The 23,973-nt window shown below is 43.8% G+C and overlaps 1 protein-coding gene across 6 annotated transcripts in view; it reads right to left on the bottom strand.

The window, feature by feature from the left end:
- LOC137425430 (nuclear factor 1 A-type) overlaps positions 1-23,973 on the bottom strand; it is a 424,396-nt gene that overhangs the window by 113,324 nt on the left and 287,099 nt on the right. For 5 of the 6 annotated variants that reach the window (XM_078773764.1, XM_078773763.1, XM_078773766.1 and 2 more), the window contains one exon: positions 1,055-6,784. The exons of the other annotated variant lie outside the window; for it this stretch is intronic. In XM_078773764.1, the coding sequence (XP_078629890.1) occupies positions 6,767-6,784 (18 nt within the window). In that variant the 3' untranslated portion in view covers positions 1,055-6,766. Of the gene's footprint in view, positions 1-1,054; positions 6,785-23,973 lie in introns of those variants that run through there. 6 annotated transcript variants of the gene reach the window in all.

The following is a 23,973-nucleotide window of genomic DNA, read 5'->3' as shown; positions in this document are numbered from 1 at the left end:
TGGTTTTTCAAATGCAGGGCAATTCATCAAAGTTTGCATGGTCTGTGAGATGGACGGTAAGTTGGAGGACCCGTCTGCTAGCTTCAGTTGGTGGATGTTAAATACCCCATGGTCTCCTTCATGAAAAGTATGTGACCATGAACAAATTACTCTCGAAATCAGTTCAAGTCAAACGTCAGGCCTGGCTGGCTGGTTCGTAAGAGACTTGGCCCAAACTTTCCCTCTCGGCTGACCCCACAAGATCGTAAAGGTAGCAGTAGTAGGCCGACATTGTATACTGCTCATCACGTTGTGATGAAACTGGTGAGCAAAGTAAACTTCCTACTTGTTGCTCTTCTCTGCATTGCGTTTAAGTTCATTCCATTGCAAAATGGAATGAACCGTGTCCGTGATGTTAAAATAAAAATCGTCATTGCTTATTGGTAAATCATATATATATAGCCGCATGAGAGAAAATGGGGAAGGGGATTCTTCAATGTCTCACCTGGATCTATCTGCCTCTGTTCTCGGAGCATCGATATAGTAATAAATTGATCTATCGATTGATAAGGGAACAAGTGCAGGTGTTTGCTCACCTGCATGAGACCCGCAGCCTCAAATCGAGCCGAATGAGAGAAGTTTCTTCCCCGTGGCGAACATCGCTAACGAAGCGTTTTATGAATGTGGATGTTACACACAGTCGTTATGAACAAGTGCCGATGTAAGGGAGCAGTAAAACAACAGCTCGACCTACGGACGTCTCGAGTGCACAACCAATGAGTTTCCGACAAGGCGATAAAATCTACACGTTAAAAGAGCCTGAGCCTTGTACGGACATTTTATCACAATTTTCCATGGGAAATTCAACCAAACTTCGTGAATTTTTCTCCAGGTTGTGGCACGATGTGGTTCTAGGAAAAAGAGAAACCGATATATATATATATATATATACATATATACACACACACTCAAACACACAATATGTCATGTCACATGTCGGAATTACACCCTGACGTCAAGTCAAGAGCGACGCGTGCTTTGTTTCTGGTATTCAAAATGACCCTTCCTCGGGATGTGTAGCCCAGTTTCTGAACTTTATTTTCGTTGTTTTTTTACGTAAGCTTTCAAAAAGCGATGTATGCAATCTAAATGCGAAGGAAGAGACTAAAACTATTACGTTGCCCATTTTGCAAAGAGTACTATATATATATATATATATATATATATCTATCGCAATTTGCAATTTTGACTTTCAACTAAAGAAGCACGGATCGTTATATTATTAAAAACGAGCACTTTGGCAGGTGAAGCTGGGAAGCAGGGCATGCTGGGAAAATAGTGCATTTAACACGGCTCAAAAAATGTCGGGTATGGTATATAGCCGAGTAAGAAAAACGACGGTTCATTGAAAACCGACCGCATTTCCTATGCTGCTGCGAATCAAACTAACAAGTGCAGGGAAAACCAAGGTGGTGCAGACCCTTTCGGTGTATTCGGAAATTTCATCTGACGAAGCGTGCCTCAATCAATCCACGCCACATTACTTCATGTTAGTGTTGTCACATTGCGCATATATGCTACAGTTTGCCTAATTAGTGAATAAAATAAATTATAGTTTTTTTTAATTTTTATAAATAAACAATGCTTCTCGTATTGCCCTCACTTTCTACATCTATCATTCTATATAACTGTGCTGTGAGTTTGTAAAATTGATATTCGAGTTTACCGGATCTTACAGCACTCTTGAGTGTACCGATATATATATATATATATATATATATATATATATATATATATATATATATATATATATATATATATATATATAGTCTGCTTTTCCAAGCATTTTATAAAAGGTTCACTTGATGGCATCTGGAGTACAGAGATGGCTTCCCCTACCCCCTGTGACGTCATGCAACACTGTCGGTTTTTTTTTTTGTTTTTTTTTTTAGGTTTCGGTTGTATATGTATAATCTATATATATCTTCTACAAAAAAGTATAATTTTGAACAAAATGACCTACAGGAACAACCCAGTATGTGTTTGCTTCCCAGCTAAACCGTCAAGCACGGTAAAAATGACAGCTACTCTCGGTTCACATGCATATCTTCACAAAGACTATACCACACAGAGCGGTTTGTCTGCATAGACGCAGCACCAGCTTTGGTCAACTCAAAAAGCAAAAAGGAAAATACAAAATAAATCAACAACTATTAAAATGACTATGTCACAATACAATTTAAGCGCTACTTTTATAGTGATGCAAAATAATAAAAGGCATTGCATAAATTGTTCATATATTCAATACAGAGCAACAGAATACTGGAAGACAGCTTTTGAATGGGAGAATTGTTTCAGAAGTACAAATTGCAAAATACTGTACTTACCAGCTACTACTTTTCTAAAGCCATACACAGCTGGAAAACGCCTTACAATATAATGACCACTAAAAGAATGCAGACATTTTCATGTGTCAATTACAATGACAGTTTTTTTTCATGTCAGATCTTTAAACTACAACAAATACAAAGTTTCGATCTTATAACAATCACACTTTTCATGCAGTTACGTAAGGTGCAGCGATGCCTTAGGTATCACTTATTTCCTCCTTTTTTTTATTATTCCTTTCTCCCTCTGTATCTCTCTTCCACCCACCCTCTCTTCCTCCCACCCTCCCCCTCTCTCTCTCCCCCTTCTTTGAAAGGCAAGGCACACGATGTGGCGAACGTTGTTGACGTGCAAGTTAGGAAGTGCTCTGGTTTTGCGTTGTTTTATTCTTAAACCGAAATAGATGATCTGGTTATCTATGTTTGACAAAGTGTTCCAAACCTGACCGGATAACTTGCGGATCGTCGCTTGTTTATAACAGTGCTGCGAGACCGTATTCGATGGTTGAGCGTTAATCGGGCTTGCACGTTCCATGAGATATTTTCGATCATGATTGAGTGACCAGGATCGAACACTGAGCAACCTCGAACGCTGGGCATGCTCGAACGCTGAGCAACCTCAAACGCTGGGCAAGCTCGAACGCTAAGCAAGCTCGAACGCTGAGCAACCTCAAACGCTGGGCAAGCTCGAACGCTGGGCAAGTTCGAACGCTAAGCAAGCTCAAACGCTGGGCAAGCTCGAACGCTGGGCAAGTTCGAACGCTAAGCAAGCTCGAACGCTGGGCAAGCTCGAACGCTGGGAAAGTTCGAACGCTAAGCAAGCTCGAACGCTAAGCAACCTCAAACGCTGAGCAAGCTCGAACGCTGGGCAAGCTCAAACGCTGAGCAAGCTCGAACGATGAGCGAGATCGAACGCTGAGCAAGCTCAAACGCTGGGCAAGCTCGAACGCTAAGCAAGCTCGAATGCTGAGCGAGATCGAACGCTGAGCAATCTCGAATGCTGGGCAAGCTCGAATGTTCAGCAATCTCAAACGCTGGGCAAGCTCGAACGCTGAGCAAGCTCGAACGCTGGGCAAGATCGAACGCTGGGCAAGCTCGAATTCTAAGCAAGCTCGAAGGCTGGGCAAGCTCGAAGGCTGGGCAAGCTCGAATGCTGAGCAAGCTCCAACGCTGAGCAAGCTCGAATGCTGAGCAAGCTCGAACGCTGGGCAAGCTCGAATGCTGAGCAAGCTCGAACCCTGAGCAAGCTCGAACCCTGAGCAAACTCGAACGCTGAGCAAGCTCGAACCCTGGGCAAGCTTGAACGCTGAGCACGCTCAAATGCTGAGCAAGATCTAACGTTGAGGAAACTCAAACGCTGGGCAAGATGGAACGCTGAGCAAGCTCGAACGCTGGGCAAGATGGAACGTTGAGCAAGCTCGAACGGTGAGCAAGCTCCAACGCTGGGCAAGATCGAACGCTGAGCAAGCTCGAACGCTGAGCAAGCTGGAACGCTGAGCAAGCTCGAACGCTGAGCAGGCTCGAACGCTGAGCAAGCTCGAACGCTGAGCAGGCTCGAACGCTGAGCAAGCTCGAACGCTGAGCAAGCTCGAACGCTGACCAGGTTCGAATGCTGAGCAAGCTCGAACGCTGAGCAAGTTTGAACGCTGACCAGGTTCGAATGCTGAGCAAGCTCGAACGCTGAGCAAGCTCAAACGATGACCATCTTTCCACAATGATGTTTGAACGTCACCATCACGCGATATGTCGAATGGAAATTCACGGCTGCAGACTTTTCATGTTGAATGATTAAAAGTACCTCCTTTTACAGTTCTAGAGTTAATAAGTGCGCATGGATTTTATCGCGATGCACCGACAGGGCGGGATAACTTAGTTACGAAAGTATCATCACCACAAATCCTAAATTATACCATGAAGCCAATTTTTTGTTTTTTGTAATCCACTGCAAGTATATTCAACGTGTGTAATTAGATCTTATTAATATTAAGTGTCCGTTAATATCAAGCACTTGCCGATTTACTCAAGACATTTATGAGCACGACGAGACACATGAATATCGTGCCATCGCATGCCACTGGATCAATAAACCATTTAATGGTTTTTCCGCCAATATACTTACATCTTCTATCTGCCCACACTCTCTCGCCTCGTACTGCTTGTGTAAACAACAATAGCAAATAATAATAATAATAATAATAATAATCTGTCTTCTGGATAAACAGGTGATTCCTATAAGTGCTATGTAGCCATCTTGCTGTTGGAACTCGGTGGTTGAAACCACGCTTTCTGAAAACGTCGCTGGTTCTGTAAGATCAGGCAAAGAACTGAAAAGGTGTCGAGGGGAGGGTTGGGTAGGGGATAAAGGGGTGGGAGGGGGGGTTAACCTATACTCAATAAGGGACCGTCGTCTTAAATCGTCTCCTGTGGATTTTGCTACAACATCGACATTATTAACTCCGGATATAAAAACCTAAGGATTAAGTGGCATCATTTAGACTGTTGGTTCGGGTTGAAAGACCTATTTCGGTTTGAAAAACGCTGTCCACACATGGGTTTCTTTCGGTTTCGGGTCGGAGGGAATGGGTAAAGGACATATCAAAAAACTATACTAATTAAAAACTCTCTTTTGTCTCTCTTATCCTATACAAGGCAAGCTTACAATCCCACCTTGTTTAGAGTCCTGCGGAAAGGACTGCAATATGAAAATAAAAGAAGGAAAAATTTAACTTTTTTTCGCTTTATACATAAACACTTTTTCACTACGAAGTGATTGCACTTTCTTCCCATGCTTTTCAATCATGCCATCCCAAACGTTTGTTTATAACGGGATCGTTTGAACTTGCTTTTAAAATGCATCCCCGAAAGTCCAAATTTGCAGGTGGATAGACGTACGATCCTCGCGCGTCGTCGGTAGCTCTTCGACATATCGTTCGGAAAAAAAAATAAAAACAAAATCTTTAAATCCCCACCTCCCCATCCCCGGTACATTCATTTAGATTGGATAATCACAAAGAAAACGCACAAAAGCCTGTTTTGTAATACCTAGCAGTACGAAACTTCTTCCCGGCCACGACCCCCTCCAGCAACCTCCGCATGCACCTTCCCTCTCCCCAGTCTTTTTTTTCTCCTCCTCCCTCCCCATCCAGTTCTGCCCCTGCTCACTCGTTTGTCCAACATTCCGTGCAATTGACAGAGGGCACTGGAAAAGCACGTCGTGCCATGTCCTGGGCATCCGCCTCTCCACACCCAGGGGTCAACGTCCCCATGCGAGTGCGCCCCGTCAGTCGGACCCATCTGCCTCGGTATATAAGCAACCGGTGAGCTGAAAGCAGAGCTAATGACAATTACATGTTGCGGTCAAATTTATAGCAGGGGCTCGGAATGCGCCATTTGTCTCCCGCTCGTTTTTTTCCCAAAACACTGTGAAGCCAAGCGCTCCGCTTATGTCAAACCCCAAAAAGGCACTGTACGGTAGCGCGGGCTCAAGAAGACACACGGCTGCTTGCTCAAGGGGGGGTTGAGGAAGGGAGGCTGAAAAGGCTGGTGAGAGAAAGAGGGATTTGGGGTGGCGGTGGGGCAGCCGGGGCACGGGTAGCAAATGCGCAGATAAAAAGTCATTTTAGAAGAGGTTCACTCTTCAGTGCAAATTCTTCGATCATCATTGGCAATGTTAAATGGGATACCAAATTTAAAATCCTTTTTGTATCAAATTCAAGATTGTTAAATTGCAAACCGCTTCGCGGGAATAGTTTCATAGTTCAGGCTAAAAAATGACAAGAACCAAACGGGTGTTTTTAGGGTTAGGGCTGGGTGTAGATCAAGAGCATGTAAGAAGCCGTTTAACAGGTGTGCAAGGTGTGAGGGACTACCACGGGTAGATAACGCAAACGGGATCAACAGAAACGAACATTCGTAGGAATAAGATCGATACACAGGACACCCTTTTGCGTCAAGTGCACCAGGCTGCCTCGACAATGAAGCATCATCGGACGAAGGAGAGAGTTGGGGGTAGAGGGAGGGTGCTGAATTGGAGGATGGGAGGTGGGACATTTCCCCATCCCTCCTATTTCGGCCCCCAAAGGCAGAAATCTCATTCCGTGCTGCTGGGACGGGCTGGAAAGTCTGCCCGTTGGCAGGACACCGGGGATGTCGGAGGGAGCAGGGAGAGGGCTTGGGGGAAAATATTGGTTGGTAGGGAGGGAGAGGGGGCGAATGAAGGCCTCTGGGAGAGCAGATAGCCGATGGACGGCGCTTATAGCTTAGACTCAAACCGCTTTGTTCTCCGAGGAAGCACATTTTGCTTCTGCCATCTTTTGTGTGTGCCATCGTCAGAATTGTCGCCTCCTTGTGCGAGCCTTCGGTCTCTGGCTCGGATCGCTGTGGCTCGAAGGTTCCTGCCTTCATCCTAAGTACCACGGCTGTTGGGCAAATGAAGGGTGGGTGTGGGGTATAGAAACAAAGAATAGAAGGATGAGAAACACGTCGAGCGAGGTTTATCTTCTTTACATTTTTAATTCCCTCTTGCTCCCTCGACTCCATCACAGACCTGCCCCCAAAATGCAACAAATAAACAAAATGGCAACACCGTTTCCGATACAGCGAGTGTATTCAAAACAGAGGAAACGACTGGCTTTTCAATGTTAACGTTGATGAACAGAGAGTAAGAGCCACTCAACGTATGATGTGATTACAGGAGGACTGGAAATTATTGCAAGCTAGAGTCCTTTATAATGGAAAGAGGTAAAGAGCAGGTTTTTCGAACGACGCCATTTGCCAGCATTCGAGGGGCGCAGCCGGTCTGGTCAACTGGGCACGGGCGCAGTGGGTAGGATGCAAACCCCTTCCCCCACCCTCTCCCACAAAGACTGGGGGCATGTATAAGCTGGCATCTGTCTGACTGGCATGCGACCATTTCATTTCCATGAAAAGCACACTACAGCTGCTCAATTTCCGATAGCGTCTGTCGTTTTGGCAACCAATTCAGAATTTTTAAAGAAACCCTCTACGAATTTGATTTTTTTTTTTTTCCAACAAGATCTGTCACAATTTTATTGGAGTGTGCATGCATGTGTATATGTATGTATGTGTATGTATATATTATGTATGTATATATATCGATATATATATATATATATATATATATATATATATATCGATATATATATTTATGTATGTATATATATATATATATATATATATATATATATATATATATATATATATATAGATATATATAATTATATATATAGATATATATAATTATATATATAGATATATATATATAGATATATATATATAGATATATATCTATGTATATAAAGCAGTAAAGTATGTTTGTTTGTTTGTCCTCTTATAACTCAAGAACTACTCATCGCAGAATAAAACCAAAGGCATATTCGGAATCAGTACGTCTCAGAGCAACTACAGCACACCTTAAAATTAAAAAAACGTCGCTTTTTAAAATTATGACGTCATCAGCATATTTCAGAACATTAATTTTTCAACTTCATGTTCGGAATCAGTACGTCCCAGAGAAACTACAGCACACCTTAAATGTTTTAAAAACCTTCGGGTTTTAAAATTATGACGTCATCAGCGTATTTCGTAACGTTAATTTTTCAACTTTGACGACAATGACTTCCGACTTCCGGGTTCGGAATGCGGGAATCAGTACGTCTCAGAGCAACTACAGCACACCTTAAAATTTAAAAAACTTCGCGTTTTAAAATTATGACATCATCAGCGTATTTCGGAACGTTAATTTTTCGACTTTGACGACAATGACTTCCGACTTCTCGGTTCGGAATGCGGGACCAATGCCATTTGACAGGGAATAAAAAATAAATGTGACATTCAATTGACGACAATGACTTCCGACTTGACTCCCCCCTCCCCCTCCCCTCGCCCCTCCCCCTCCCCTACCCCTTCCCCTACCCCTCCCCCCTCCCCCTCCCCCCCTCTCCCCTTCCCCTCCCCCTACCCCCCTTCCCCTCCCCCCTCCTCTCCCCTCCCCCTTGCCCCTCCCCCTCCCCACCCCCCCTCTTCTCCCCTCTCCTCCTCCCCCTCTTCTCTCCTCCCCCCCTCTTCTCCCCTCCCCCACTCTTCTCCCCTCCTCTTCTCCCTTCCCCACCCTCTCCTCCCTCCCCCCCCCCCGTTCCCCTCTCCTCCCCCCCCCCCGTTCCCCTCCCCTTCCCCCTCTCCCCTCCCTTCCCCCACCCGGCATTGCCGGGTACTTCTGCTAGTAGATATATATATATATATATATATATATATATATATATATATATATATATATATATATATATATATATATATATATATATAATATATATATATATATATATATATATATATATATATATATATATATATATATATATATATATATATATATATATATATATATATATATATATATACACAAAGAATTAAGTTAAGCACCCCTACACAACGAATTAAGGTAAGCACCCCCTAATATATATTCTTTGTGTATATGTATACATTGGCATATATTCTAAGGTATGTGAGATCAAATAATGATTGGTATGACATTAGCAATTATCCATTGATGAAATTGAGTGATCAAAGTGAAAAAAAGTGATTGGTTGAGTCAGTGATCCGATCACGTGGGTCCTACACACGTTATTGACGCAAAGATCCCTAGAGGTCTTCTCAGAACAATGACTGTACGTTAGAAAACATAAACGTCATCCACACTGTCCGTGATGGACCTATAGCTCCATACTTAAATTGAGGTGAAAATATGCCTAAAATTCCCAAAAAGTTTCACCTTAAATTATTCAGAATAAAATATTGAAAACGGCATGATTGTTATGTTTTTATGTGACCATAATATCACTTCTCCAGAAAATATAGCAATATCATGGGTATATTACACTGTTTTGACGACAACAAACTTGTAATGTGCGAGGTTGTAAAAAAACGGGGGGGGTGCTTAACTTAATTCTTTGTGTATATATATATATATATATATATATATATATATATAGTCACGTGAAAAAGTAAGTACACCCCATGTAAAGTTTTGACTTTTTCAACATATTTCAACATACAGCTATTTGATCTTCATTTCAACAATATTGATAGATAAAGGTGATATAATATAACAAATATCATGAAACATTTACATTTTGTAGTCCATTGGATAATTTAAATAAACATAAATGCAAATTTCGCATGTGGAAAAAGTAAGTACACCCCTACATTTATCACTACTTCAAATACCTAAAATTAGAATCAGGTGCACCAGCTCAGGTGCAAATGATGAGAACATCGTTGGAGAGGATCTTGGAGGAACCGGTCTTATTTAAACCTCAGACATTTCGTTTGGTTTGCTCTTTGTTGTTGAAGTGTGCGGCGTCACCATGCCTAGATCAAAAGAGCTCTCTGAGGCCTTCAGAAAGAAGTTTATAGATGCCTACGAGTCTGGGAAGGGATTTAAAAAGATCTCCAAACAATTTGAAATCAATCATTCGACTGTCCGGAAGATCATCTACAACTGGAGAAGATTGCAAACAACTGCCAACTTGTTCAGGCCAGGCTGCCCCAGCAAGTTCATCCTGAGAGCAGACCGCAAGATGCTGAAAGAAGTCTCTAAGAACCCCAGAATATCATCACGGGACCTACAGGTAGCTCTTGCTACTGTTGATGTCAAAGTGCACGAGTCTACCATTAGAAAGAGGCTGCACAAATTTGATCTACATGGGAGGTGTGCCACGAGGAAACCTTTGCTGTCCAGAAAAAACATCAGGGCAAGACTAAAGTTTGCCATTGAACCCCGAGGCAAAGACCAGCACTTCTGGAACAATGTGCTCTGGACAGATGAGTCAAAGGTAGAGATATTTGGCCACAGTACCAGAAGGCATGTTTGGCGAAATCCAAAGACAGCATTTGACCACAAGAACCTGATACCAACTGTAAAGCATGGTGGTGGAAATATTATGATTTGGGGCAGCTTTGCTGCATCAGGGCCTGGGCAGCTCACTATCACAGAATCCACTATGAATTCTTCATTGTACCAGAGGGTGCTTGAGGCTAATGTGAGGCCATCTGTCATAGAAGTTGAAGCTCATCCGAAGGTCGACCTTGCAACATGACAATGACCCTAAACATACCAGTAAATCCACCAAGGAATGGCTGAAAAGAAAGAAATGGAGGGTTCTGGAATGGCCAAGTCAAAGCCCGGATGTAAGTCCCACCGAGATGTTGTGGGGGGATTTGAAACGAGCTGTGCATGCAAGAAACCCCTCAAACATCGCACAGCTGAAAGAATTCTGCATGGAGGAGTGGGCAAAAATTTCTCCCAGTCGATGTCAGAGACTGGTAAACAGTTATAAGAAACGCCTACTTGAGGTTGTTTCTGCCAAAGGGGGCAATACCACCTATTAGAGCCAAGGGTGTACTTACTTATTCCACATACGAAATTTGCATTTATATATATTTAAATTATACAATGGACTACAAAATGTAAATGTTTCATGATATTTGTTATATTATATCACCTTTAGCTATCAATATTGTTGAAATGAAGATCAAATAGTTGTAAGTTGAAATATGTTGAAAAAGTCAAAACTTTACATGGGGTGTACTTACTTTTTCACGTGACTGTATATATATATTGTTGCGGATATGGGATTTGGCCTCCATCCATATCCGCTTGTAAATATTCCCCTATTTCCCCAATACTCCCCAACTATCCCCAATCCCCCATTCCCTAGTCCCATTGTCTGTAAACAACACTCTGTAGAACCGACCTTCCCCTTTTTCCCCCATTAAATGTCGTGCCCAGGTTCACCGCATCTCACGTAGACAACTATAGGACATCTTGCTAGTTATTCTTAGTCTATGTCAGTTAAGGACTCGTTTCCATTAATTCTGACTCTTCGTTGCACCAGAATGTGATTGTATGGCACCAGTAGTGAGTTTAGGACCTCCCCATACCTCCTCCCATCTTCCTCATGAAACTACAACAACAACAACAACTACAACAACAGCGCGCGGGGAGTGGGCGTCCTCACTCCGGCTTGGTTAGCCGCCATTGCCCATGTGCTCCGACGGGGTTACCACGAAGGGGCTGACTGTCAGCTCCTCGTCAAGGGCGGAGCCCGGTAACCCCCCACACCCAATAAGAAGCGGTGGGCCGATTCCATCTGGGGCGGAGCTAACGAGCCGAGGGCGTGTCACTCCCCGCTGGATATACGCAGCCACTTACCGGAGGTGATGTGAGATGCGCCCCCAGCTTGGAAAGAGAAGTCGCCACCTCCGAGCGCTGAGAGACCTCCCTGCATCTTTTGGACCACGCTTTATCCTGTCCCTGAGCCAAGGTGCACCTTGTGCTATCCATCGACTACCTGCCCTTCCTTGCCATCAATCCCTGTGTGAGTCAGCCTTGTCCTGTTTATCTGTGGTCTGTCGGGGCTACTATAAGACCGTGATTAAGTGCCCACCTTCCTATGCTGTACCTCTTGTCAGTGTAATCTAAACGTTCTGCATACAAATATTATAAACTCCTCCGGAGGTCTTGAGAACTGTACCCCTGGTGTCGTGTCATTTAATCCCAGCCGTTGTGTCCTTTCCTTAATTGATTTAGCATAGCGCGATTTGGCCAACGTTCGAGTGGAATCGGGTAAACTGTGCAGACGCGGTCATACCAAACCGCTCGGTAAACTAACATCCAAAACCGCGTCTGTAACAATATAAATATTCTATAAATAAAGGAGTGTCTGTGTATGTGTGTGTCTGTCTGGATGTCCGCTTATAACTCAAGAACTACACATCGGAGAAACGTTTTAGACACAGATTCGGAATCCGCATAACATCCCGGTGGTTATAGGCTACTTTTTATTTTAATGGTTTAAAAAACCGGGCCGCATTTGTAATTGTGCATTTGACAAGTGAACATCAGGTAAAAGTTCAAACTGATCAATACCCTGACGAAGGCGTGGCCCCATCAACGTGTCACGAAGGGAGGTGCCGGTGAACCCTCGCGACCAGTCAGGGCCGAGGCGTGTTCACCGGTAGGCGGAGCGAAGCGCGCTTGGGTTGATTTGCAAGGCGCGTGATATAAGCGCCGCCGTGGACTACTTCAACAGATGAGCCAGGAAGAGAGAAGGAGTCGACCACCAAGGCAGAAAGAGATGAGCGGGAGATGAGGCAGATGAGACGAGAGCAAAGAGAGAGAGTGAGTCGGTCCACTACCACGACGACACGGACCGCGCTGATGGTGCTGGCAAGATATTCTTCCTCGATGCTCCTCGCGGGACAGGAAAAACATTCCTCAATATCATCCTGGCCAAGGTTCGTCAAAAGTCGGAAATTGCTCTGGCTGTGGCCTCAAGTGGAATTGCAGCTACACTTCTTGAAGGAGGAAGGACAGCACACTCAACTTTCAAACTGCCTTTGGATTTGACCAAGCAAGACACCCCAACCTGCAACATTAGTAAGAATTCAGCAAACGCCAAGATCCTTCAACAGTGCAAAATCATCATCTGGGATGAGGCTACTATGAATCACAAGCAGGCATTCGAAGCAGTGAACATGTGTGTGTGTCTGTCTGGATGTCCGCTTATAACTCAAGAACTACACATCGGAGAAAAGTTTTAGACACAGATTCGGAATCAGCATAAAATTCCGGTGGTTATAGGCTACGTTTTATTTTAATGGTTTAAAAAACCGGGCCTCATTTGTAATTGTGCATTTGACAAGTGAACATCAGGTAAAAGTTCAAATTGATCAATACCCTGAAATTTTGAAATTCATTTGAATTGATCAATTCATGTGGCTATAAATTCAAGTCCACTTTTCTTTCAAGTTCATTTGTATTTGATGTGTTGCACTACAAATGAACAGTATTTCCTGTCATTTGACTTTTGCTCAAAGTATTCATTCATTTGCATTTGCGACGGGTTAATGGTCAAGATTGTGCCACCTTCCGCGATGCCTGCCGACTCCATGGTCTATTGGAAGAAGATGAACATTGGAAAAAAGCCATGGATGAGGCAGCAGTCTCACAGGCATCAAAGCAACTACGGCAGCTGTTTTCCATCATATTGGCAGCATGTGACATTCAGGTTCCAGAGAAGCTCTGGGAGGACCACAAAGGAAATATGTCTGAAGACTTTCTTCACTTGGACAGACGTCAGAACCCTGGTGTGGATATTGATTTCAACTGTGCAGTCTACAATCAAGCCCTGATTGAGCTAGAGAAGCACCTGATTGCCTATGGAACCACTATGGCAAATTGTGGAATGCCCCAACCAGAAAACAGCATTGAGGGAATGGCTCAGGAGCTTCTGAGGGAAACAAACTACAACATGGAAGAGCTGACCACATTTGTAGAGCAGAATGTCCCAAGAATGGTTGAGGACCAACAGCAAGCCTTTAATTCTATCCTGAAGAGTGTTGATGATTATGCTGGCAAGATGTTCTTCCTCGATGCTCCTGGCGGGACAGGAAAAACATTCCTCATTAATATCATCCTGGCCAAGGTTCGTCAAAAGTCGGAAATTGCTCTGGCTGGCCTCAAGTGGAATTGCAGCTACACTTCTTGAAGGAGGAAGGACAGCACACTCAACTTTCAAACTGCCTTTGGATTTGACCAAGCAGGACACCCCAACCTGCAACATTAGCAAGAATTCAGCAAACGCCAAGATCCTTCAACAGTGCAAAATCATCATCTGGGATGAGGCTACTATGAACCACAAGCAGGCATTCGAAGCAGTGAACAGAACACTCCAAGATATTCGCAACAACAAGAAAATCATGTGTGGTGTGACAACTGTTCTGGCTGGAGACTTCCGTCAGACTCTCCCAGTCATCCAACGGGGCACAAGAGCAGATCAAGTCGAGGCCTGTATCAAGTCTTCTTATCTCCTCTGGCCACATGTGCAAAGACTTACCCTGAATACCAACATGAGAGTCCACCTTCTTGGTGACAACACTGCAGGGGTGTTCTCAAGCCAGCTTTTGAAAGTTGGCAATGGCCTATACCCTCAAGATGCATCAGAACAAATAACTCTACCATTTGGACAGTTTGTTGAAACAAAAGATGACTTGATCAAAAAGGTCTTTCCCAATATGGAGACCCAGTTCCAGGACTCATCATGGCTTGCCGAAAGAGCCAATTTGGCCCCCAAGAACAATGCTGTTCAAGAGATCAACAATTTGCTCCTCCACCGACTTCCCGGTCATGAAATAAATTATGATTCTCTTGACAAAGTGACAGATGAAGATCAGGCAGTAAACTTCCCAACTGAGTTTCTCAACAGTCTTCAGCCTCAAGGACTCCCAACACACAGGTTGATTCTCAAGGTGGGAGCACCAATCATGTTTCTAAGGAATCTTGATCCACCAAACCTGTGTAATGGAACACGATTGACAATCCAGCAAATGATGCCGCATGTCCTAGAGGCAACCATCCTCTCAGGACAATACAGAGGAGAGAAAGTATTCATTCCAAGGATACCACTTGTTCCACCTGACCTTCCATTCTCCTTCAAGAGGATTCAGTTCCCCATCAGGCTATGTTTTGCTATGTCCATCAACAAGGCGCAGGGGCAATCAATGAAGGTTGTAGGCCTGAACTTCACAGAACAAGTGTTTGCCCATGGCCAGCTGTACGTGGGCTGCTCGAGGGTTGGAAAACCAAGCAATCTCTATGTCTTGGCACCAAGTAAGAAAACCAGAAATGTTGTATACCCAGAGGTTTTGAGAAATTGAAAATTGAAAAAACGTCATGTAGGAAATGTACTGTGATATTGCTCTAAAATATACCCTTACTTTTCATCATATATTTGTCTTATTCTTATTCAACCCGGGCAAAGCCGAGTACCTCAGCTAGTATATATATATATATATATATATATTATATATATATATATATATATATATCAGTCACTATGCGACCTTCATATCATCAGTGGAGAACCGCCAGCAAGGTGTCCCATACAGCTGCTGCTGCACCTTGCTGGGAGCGATAAGCACCGCCTGCCACGCGGTGACGTTATCTCTGGTATCCACTCATCATATGGAGTCGACCTGGTTGCGGTTGGGAGTTACTAATAATGGTATCTGTAATCTGGTTCTATATATATATATATATATATATATAGTGTTTCCAAGCGTAATATATATATATATATATATATATATATATATATATATATATATATATATATATATATATATATATATACTGTATATATATATATATATATACATATATCTGGGGCGTTTGATATATATATAGATATATATATTATATATATATATATATAATACATATATATACAGTCATACCCCGTTTTACGCCATTTCGACCTACGTCAAATCCGACTTTACGCCACTCTTCTAGAGTAAATTTAAGTTCAGCGAACGTCATTATGTGCGACTTTACGTCACTCCTACGGACGTGAAAAAAAAAATTTCCTTAAAAACATATTTAAAATAAATAAAATAGTACATAAATTATCAATAAAAGACGCTAAAAAAAACAATTTAAAATACAATAAAAAGCACATTAAAAATATATATATATGTATGTACAGTATACTGTACGTACGCGCAGCTGCTGGTTCTCATTCAAAACAGAGGCGACGTACAGTATTCCTTTACTGTGTCTGTGTTAGCCATGGGTCCTAAGAAGGATAATGCTAGTGTTTCCAAGCGTCATTACGCTAAGAAGGATAATGGTTACGATGGAAGACAAGTTAAATCTGATTAAAAGGTATGAAAAAGGTGAAAAAGTGTCGGTGATAGGCTAGACTACGGATTTTTATGTTAAGAAAATAGGCCTTTTATGTTTTGAAAAGCGGAATTTTTTTTTTTTATGTGAAAAAATCCCGAAATATTTTTTTCCCCCGTTTTATTCATTTTTTATTATTACCAAGTTTTTCAGAAATCGGTCAAAAAAAGAACAAAAAATGGTAAGCTTTTCCTGCACAACATTAAGCACTCTGGGCTAGTAAACAGGTAAAAAATGACGTTCAGGTACCTTTATTGTAACCGCATTGTTTGATAAGTAGAGGACGAGAAGAAATTGACAAGACCCTTTTAGGAACGGTTAAAGTAGGTGTTTGAAATCATTATCTTGGTAATGTTCTCCTTGGTGAGGCGGTGTCGGCGGTCGGTGAGGACGTTTCTGAAGACGGAGAAGGACCTTTCCACGTCGACGCTGACGATGGGGCAGTACCTCAAGAGGGGGATGTCGGCAAGCTTGACTCCAGCTGGCACACCAACCTCAGATCCGTGCTGATCTCCATCCAGGATCAAAGCCACTGTCCTCAGCACACCAATGTCGGGATTGCGCTGCAGCACCGCCTTGAACTTGGTGAGCAGGATCTCCTTACGGCAGCCTCGGATCTTTTCGAGCTCCTCCTTGGCCTGATCAAGGAGCTGGAAGGCCTTGGCCAGCTCCATGCCGGCCTCCTCCAGCCGCTTAAGGATCTTCGGGATGAACGACACGTGGGCATTTAAGAAGACCAAACTGAGCTTGATGTCCGCCTTTCTGAACAGGTCCTTGGCACTCCGGATTGCCATCGCGTCGTCATCGTTCAGCTGGTCCACAATGTCTTTGACGGCCTCGAAGTGCTCGGCGTAAAACACCGCGGCGTCGATCCACGTCCCCCACAGAGTCAGAATGGGCTCCGGGGGGAGAGAAAGATTGGGCTGCTGCTCCTTCCAAAGGACAACACGCGACGGGGCTTTGACGAACACCTTCTTCGTCGTGGCAGTCAGGTCGTTGACGTCCTTGAACATTTTTCGGACTGTCTCGCAGACACGGTGGAGCGCGTGGGCAACGCAAGTCACATGCAGCAAGTCCGGGAAGAGTTCCTTCAGGGCATGGCCGGCCTTGATCATATAGGCCGCGGCGTCGCTGACGAGGACCTTGAGGCACTCCGGCTTGAAATCAGGCCAAAGATAGCGCAGCGTGTCATTGACTGCGCGCACGATCTCCCCGGAGTTGGTCTTCTCCAGAAACATGCACTGGACGAGGTGGGGACGAAAGTACCCCTCCTTGGACAAGCGTCCCGCGATGATGTTGGCCACATATCAACCTGCCGAATCGGTCGTCTCGTCGACGGACAGCCAGATGGGCTGCTGTCCGAGGTCGGCACGGATCCCCGCCAAGGCCTCGTCGTAGCACTTGTCGAGGTAGTGCTTTCGAATCCAGCTTTCATCGGGGATCTGGAGAGTGATTTGCTTCTCCAGGAACGACCGGAGGGCAGGGTTTTCCAATTTCGACCATGGGATGCCAGCGGCCAGCATGGCCTGGCACAGCTCCTGAGCCACGACGTCGCACTTGTGCCTCTTTCCGCCACCAAAGTCCTCCATGGTGGCTTGCGTGACCATCCTCTTCTTCTTCAAGGCCAAGTTGCTCTTGTGGCGGTCTCCTCGGACATGTTGGGCCAGCTCAGACTTCTGCTTCGCCCGGAAAGTCTTTTCACAAGCTCGACAGAAAGCCGTGTCACTCGACACGTACTTGAAGGTGGCCCCATCGCCGCCAGCAGTGAATTCCTTCAGCCACTTGTCACGAAGAGCAGCACTCATCTTGATAGGAGACTTGTTCACACTTTGTGTACACTCTCTCACTGTAGTACACCGCCTCACTGCTGTACACGCTGGGGACGCAACGCACGCAAGTGGATGCAACGTTTTGTTTTTGAGATCGATCGCAGTTAAAAATTTCGAACGTAGTTAAAAATTTTGATCGCAGTTAAAAATTTCTAAAAATTCCTTTATTTTTTTTTAGCGTTGCCAGACATTTTCGACCAAAAAGGGCATTTTATTTTATTTTTCCCGAAAAAGGGCGAAATTTTTTTTTTCTCCAAAAATAGCAAAATAATTTTTTTGCGCGCAAAAAAGCCGTTTTATGTGAAAAAATATTTTTTGTTTTTTCACATAAAAATCCGATGTGCAGTGATAGCGCATAGACCTTATCGCGAATCGGAACCGCAATGCGTCATGGGATCGGAAAGGGGCAATAGCGCCGCCGGCGGTCGCTGTCACTTTGACAGACTGCTTGTTTACATTGACACACTATGTGATCCTTACCACTTTAAACTACTTTTAGGACTTTTTTACTGTGACAAATTAACTGTGAACTGTGATCAGCTCATGATCACAGTTCACAGTTAATTCCCGCGGTAGATCTGATCACAGTTCACGGGTATAGAGATGTGATCAGCTCATGAGCCAGTATTTGCAAGCCAAGGACACCATCGCAAAACTGAAAGCCGCCATTGCAGTATGTAACAAGAATCTTACTGTTTCGGACATAGCAAACTGTGATGAACTTGTGAAACTTTATACAGGTTTACCTAGTTATGATCTGTTTAAGTGGTTATTAGCAGAAGTATCCCCTCATGCACAGAACCTTCATTATTATAATGGGAAATTATATCAATGGAAGACAAGACCTGGCAAATAAACAATACTACAAAACTCGGAGTTAAGCGATCTCAATCTTTAGAGGATCAACTACTCATGACACTCATGAAGCTTCGGCTTAATCTTCGCGAGGAGGACCTCGTATTTCGCTTTGGATTAGGACAAAGCACCGTCTCCCAAGTTTTGTTCGCAAGTGTACAGCCAATATAAGTCAAGACCTACTCTCAAGTGCCTTGTTGGTATTACACCTAGCGGAACAATTTCATATATTTCCAAACCTACAGGAGGAAACACGTCAGACAAAAAAATTGTAAAGATGACGAACATTGTAGACAAGTTCCAGCCCGGCGATATTTGTATGGCCGATCGAGGTTTCAACATTCAGGAACTGTTCTTGCATAAGCAGGTTGTTTCTCTTCTCCAATGGGAACCCCCCTTTCCCTCAAATATTTCTTTAAATCGCTGGATTTTAATGCCAAAAAACGCTGAATTTCTTTCACATTAGCCATCTTCCTTTCCGTAAACACAGCGTCGATCGTAGACAGACGCTTCCTCTTCTGGGTTCGTGTTTACCTTTGCCCCCTAGTCGATCCCATCATGCTTTGCGGTGGAGCGCCCTCTGTTGATATTTACCGATTCGCGATAAGGTCTATGCCTTAGGGCTGCCACGTTCGACGGTATCGACCATCATTCATGATAGGGAACGTATTCTCGCATACATCACTGAAAAAGCGCCGCCGGCTAAGACTGCTAAAATGTGTGTTTGTGTTCAGAAGAGACGCCATGTTTAAGGTGAATAACATAATCTTATGAATTTTATTTATTATTCTTTACAAATTCATTTCTTAATTGTGTTCATTACTCATTAAAAAATATGACTAAAATGTGTTTTTAGTGTTCTTTAAGGTTTAGCGATAGTTATATACTTTCGCGAGTTATTTACTCTAGTTTTACGGTGTTTGTCTTCATTTTAAGGCTTTTTTTTTTTTTTTTTTTGTTTTGTATACAAGATCGAGGCTCGTGAAAGAGCTAAAAGGCATTACGCCCGGTTTACGTCAAAAACCGAGTTACGTCACGGCTTATGGAACCAATTAATGACGTAGGCCGGGTTATTACTGTATATATATATATGTATATATATATATGTATATATGTATATATATATATATGTATATATGTATATATATACATATATATATATATATATATATATATATATATATATATATATATATATATATATATATATATATATATATATATATATATATATACATATATATATATATATATATATATATATATATATATATATATATATATATATATATATATACGTATATATATATATGTATTGTTGTGGTTTTGAGAACCCTGCACTGTGTAAAGTGTTGTAAATATACCCCTTTGTAAATAATTATTTGTGTAAATACCTCCATTTCTTGTAAAGATCAAAGGTCGTCCCCTAGTTAGTCCAAATCGCAACACGTAGCGAACCATAGGCCCTCTTCGTAGTTATTTCGTTATTATGTGTTTCAGGTAAGGCTGTGTTTCCAATAGTTTGACTCGACATTGCATTAATCAAATAAGATAGGCCCCTTTCAAATTCCCCAATCGCCTCACCCGCGCCTCCGCAAAGTAACAGCCAGGCAGCGTTTGCTGCCCTTTGCTTTGAATGGTTTTCTATCCCGCAAGACGCCATTGCCCATGTGCTCATCTCGGAGAAGAAGGGGGGAGGAGCCGCCAAATCACGGGCGTGGCACGTCGTCATGATCGGAGGTGGAGTCGCCCAGCCCTAACAGCCAACCAGCCCCGCGGTGAGCGACCCGGTAGGCGTGCCCTCGCAGCCCTCGCAGCACGTCCGTGCTCGTCCGTGCTCCCGGTAGGCGTGCCCTTGATTCCTAGATGAGTGATAAAAGCGACTGGAAGGGACTGCTTCGGGAGACGCGTGAGGAGGTTCATGAGAGAGAAGGGAGAGAGGAGCACAGATGAGCACGGCAGAGTTGTGAGGCAGGAGAGTTGGGTCCGTTGACGGCGACAATACCGGGCAGATATTCACATTCATTATCCATGCGTGAACGAGACATGGAGCTGCCATCCGCTTTTCGCCGCTGAACCGGAGCGTGGACGTTCGAGCGGGACCTCGACGTCGTGCCGCCGGCCCCGGACCTTCCTGCCCGCCAGCTTCTTGGACCGTGTCCCTCTTCCAGATTCCCACCATTGCCATTCTCCCACCCGTGTAAGTCTGTCTGTATTGTCTGGGGCGTTTGATAAGTTAAGCCTGTGTAAGCTTGCCCTGTTTATCTGCTTTCTTTTCTGTAAATTACTTTCGTTTCTCTTTCTTTGGTTTTGTGTAAATAGTTAATAAATATCTGTTCCTCCTTATTCTTTGGTTTCATTCTTGTCCGATCGCTTTCGTGATGTCTGTCAATTGAGTACCTGTGGCGCGATTTTGGCCGAACCGCTTTTAATCGGGTTTAGTCCATTGATAACGGCTCGAACCGCGGATTGCTAAACCGCTCGGCAAATACCATCTTGTCCCTGGTTTGAGCGGTACTTGTCTCCCTGTTTTGCGGAGGGATTGATAAAGGTATTCGGGATAATACCTGGACCAATAACCCTGATCAATCCCACCCCGCAAAAGAGCGTTACAAGTACCAGGACCAGTCGGACGGCCAGCTTAACAGGACAAGGGGATTAACCCCCCCTTGCTAACGGGAGTGCCGTCCCCCGGATCCGTAACAATTGGTGTCGGGGAGTGGAATTTGAGGCCCGAACCAAATTTCTAAAACATAAAAAAATTTGGTCAAAATTTGGAGCGGCCGAAATTTTTGTTTAATATCCTAAATTAAAGTCGTGCCATGGATGATCAAGGCGATCGGATGCCGGTAGGGGAGGTAGAAGAGGGTTTAGAGGCAACCCAGGACCCCAGGGAGGAATTGGGAGAGAGAGAGGAGGAAAGCAATGAGAATGTGGTAGAGGGGGTTTCAGGCGCACGAGATGGCGGCGCCTCGCACCAGGTTGCAAGAGCACAAAATGGCACCTCGCATATGGTCGCGGTGGCCGAGCCCGCGGCACCGACGGACTGGGGCCTATTCATGGAGCAAATAAGGGCCTTTATGGTCAAAACGGGTGAAGACATGAAAATAGATTTAGGATTAACAAGGGGGGGTTAGGATTAATCCCCCCTTGCTAACGGGAGTGCCGTCCCCCGGATCCGTTACAATATATATATATATATATATATATATATATATATATATATATATATATATATATATATATATATATATATATATATATATATATTCAACGACATAACAGCGTGACGAGCGCTGTCCCGATCTCCTGTGGACCGAAGTCCGAGACCAAAGCATCACCTCCGACCCGGAGGCCTCAGCCCGGCCACTCTGTCAACAGACAGAGATTTATTAATTGGTCCCCATTGGCTAAACATCAAGCAGAGCCGCCAATCCAGATTTCGGGCTTATTAACCCTCGTCAGGACGGCATACTGCAAAAAATCTAACCAATGAGGACCAAAATCGTCTGTCACGCTGTTATGTCGTTGATTATTATCCCCGCCGATCGCACCGCACCCCCTGGTTTTGGTTTGCACTGGCGGGAACGATGGTCTTTGTGGCAGACAGGCTGTTGGTTCCTTGCGGGTTATGCGGTATTTACCGTGTGAGACTAATTCGTGGCTGGTGCTCACCATTAAAGCTAGGAGGTGCCTTGATCAACATATATATATATCTTTATATATACAGTGGAACCTTGACTTACGAGTTTAATTCGTTCTGTGACCGAGCTCGTAACTCAATTTGCTCGTTTCTCAAATCAAATTTCCCCATTAAAATGCATTGAAATGCTATTAATCCGTTCCAGCCCGCCAAAAACCACACCAATTTTTTTTTTAATATACAGTATATATAAAAATATCTCGCGCTTTATATTTCACCTGTATGCAGCATACAAGTTGGCAGGATGGCCTGGACTGGAGGTACGCACACTTGACTCTAAACTGTCCAGCCTGGGTTTGAATCCCGACCCAGCTATAACCTGTCATGGGTGAATCACAGGCAGGGTGGTTCATCAATGTGTGTACCGCTAAACTGGGCGCCCCGTTTGCGTCCCATTAGTTGTTGGATGTTAAGGATCTCACCGTGTTTTCCACAAAGAGAAGGCGAGCTATCGCCGGCACTCTGAACAAGTTGTGGCCTGGCATGCTCTTCTCCTCTGCCGTTATATACGTCCTCCTCGGCATCTTTTTCCAGAAGAGCCCTGTCTCGTCACAGTTGAAGATTTGCTGGGGGATGTATCGTTCGGCTTCTATCAGTTCGGCAAAAGTTATAATAAAATCTTCAGCTGCCTTCACATCCGCCTCACCAAGTCGACAACACGCACACCTCGCTCATGTTTTTCGACGATTGCGTGTTTTATATCCAAGCACATCATCCTCTTCTTCTTCTCAGTTATAATAAAATCTTCAGCTGCCTTCACATCCGCCTCACCAAGTCGACAACACGCACACCTCGCTCATGTTTTTCGACGATTGCGTGTTTTATATCCAAGCACATCATCCTCTTCTTCTTCTCAGTTATAATAAAATCTTCAGCTGCCTTCACATCCGCCTCACCAAGTCGACAACACGCACACCTCGCTCATGTTTTTCGACGATTGCGTGTTTTATATCCAAGCACATCATCCTCTTCTTCTTCTCAGTTATAATAAAATCTTCAGCTGCCTTCACATCCGCCTCACCAAGTCGACAACACGCACACCTCGCTCATGTTTTTCGACGATTGCGTGTTTTATATCCAAGCACATCATCCTCTTCTTCTTCTCAGCACTGCACTTGGCACTCACTTTCTTAGGCCCCATGGTTAAAACTAAGAAATTTTCCAAAATAACCAAAATGCGAAAACAAAAATGCAGCGATATACGGCAGAGATACTGTACTTGCACGGCAAGATAACCACGTGACCAGAACCCACCTGGTGGCGGCTGGCGTAAACTCAAAATAACCAACATGCGAAAACAAAAATGCAGCGATATATGGCAGAGATACTGTACTTGCACGGCAAGATAACCACGTGACCAGAACCCACCTGGTGGCGGCTGGCGTAAACTCAAAATAACCAACATGCGAAAACAAAAATGCAGCGATATACGGCAGAGATACTGTACTTGCACGGCAA

The sequence above is a fragment of the Myxine glutinosa genome, chromosome 1, assembly GCF_964187855.1.
Source record: "Myxine glutinosa chromosome 1, kmMyxGlut1.1, whole genome shotgun sequence".
NCBI lineage: Eukaryota > Metazoa > Chordata > Myxini > Myxiniformes > Myxinidae > Myxine > Myxine glutinosa.
Note: the sequence above shows the minus strand (reverse complement) of the source record. Positions and strands in the feature narration are given on the sequence as shown.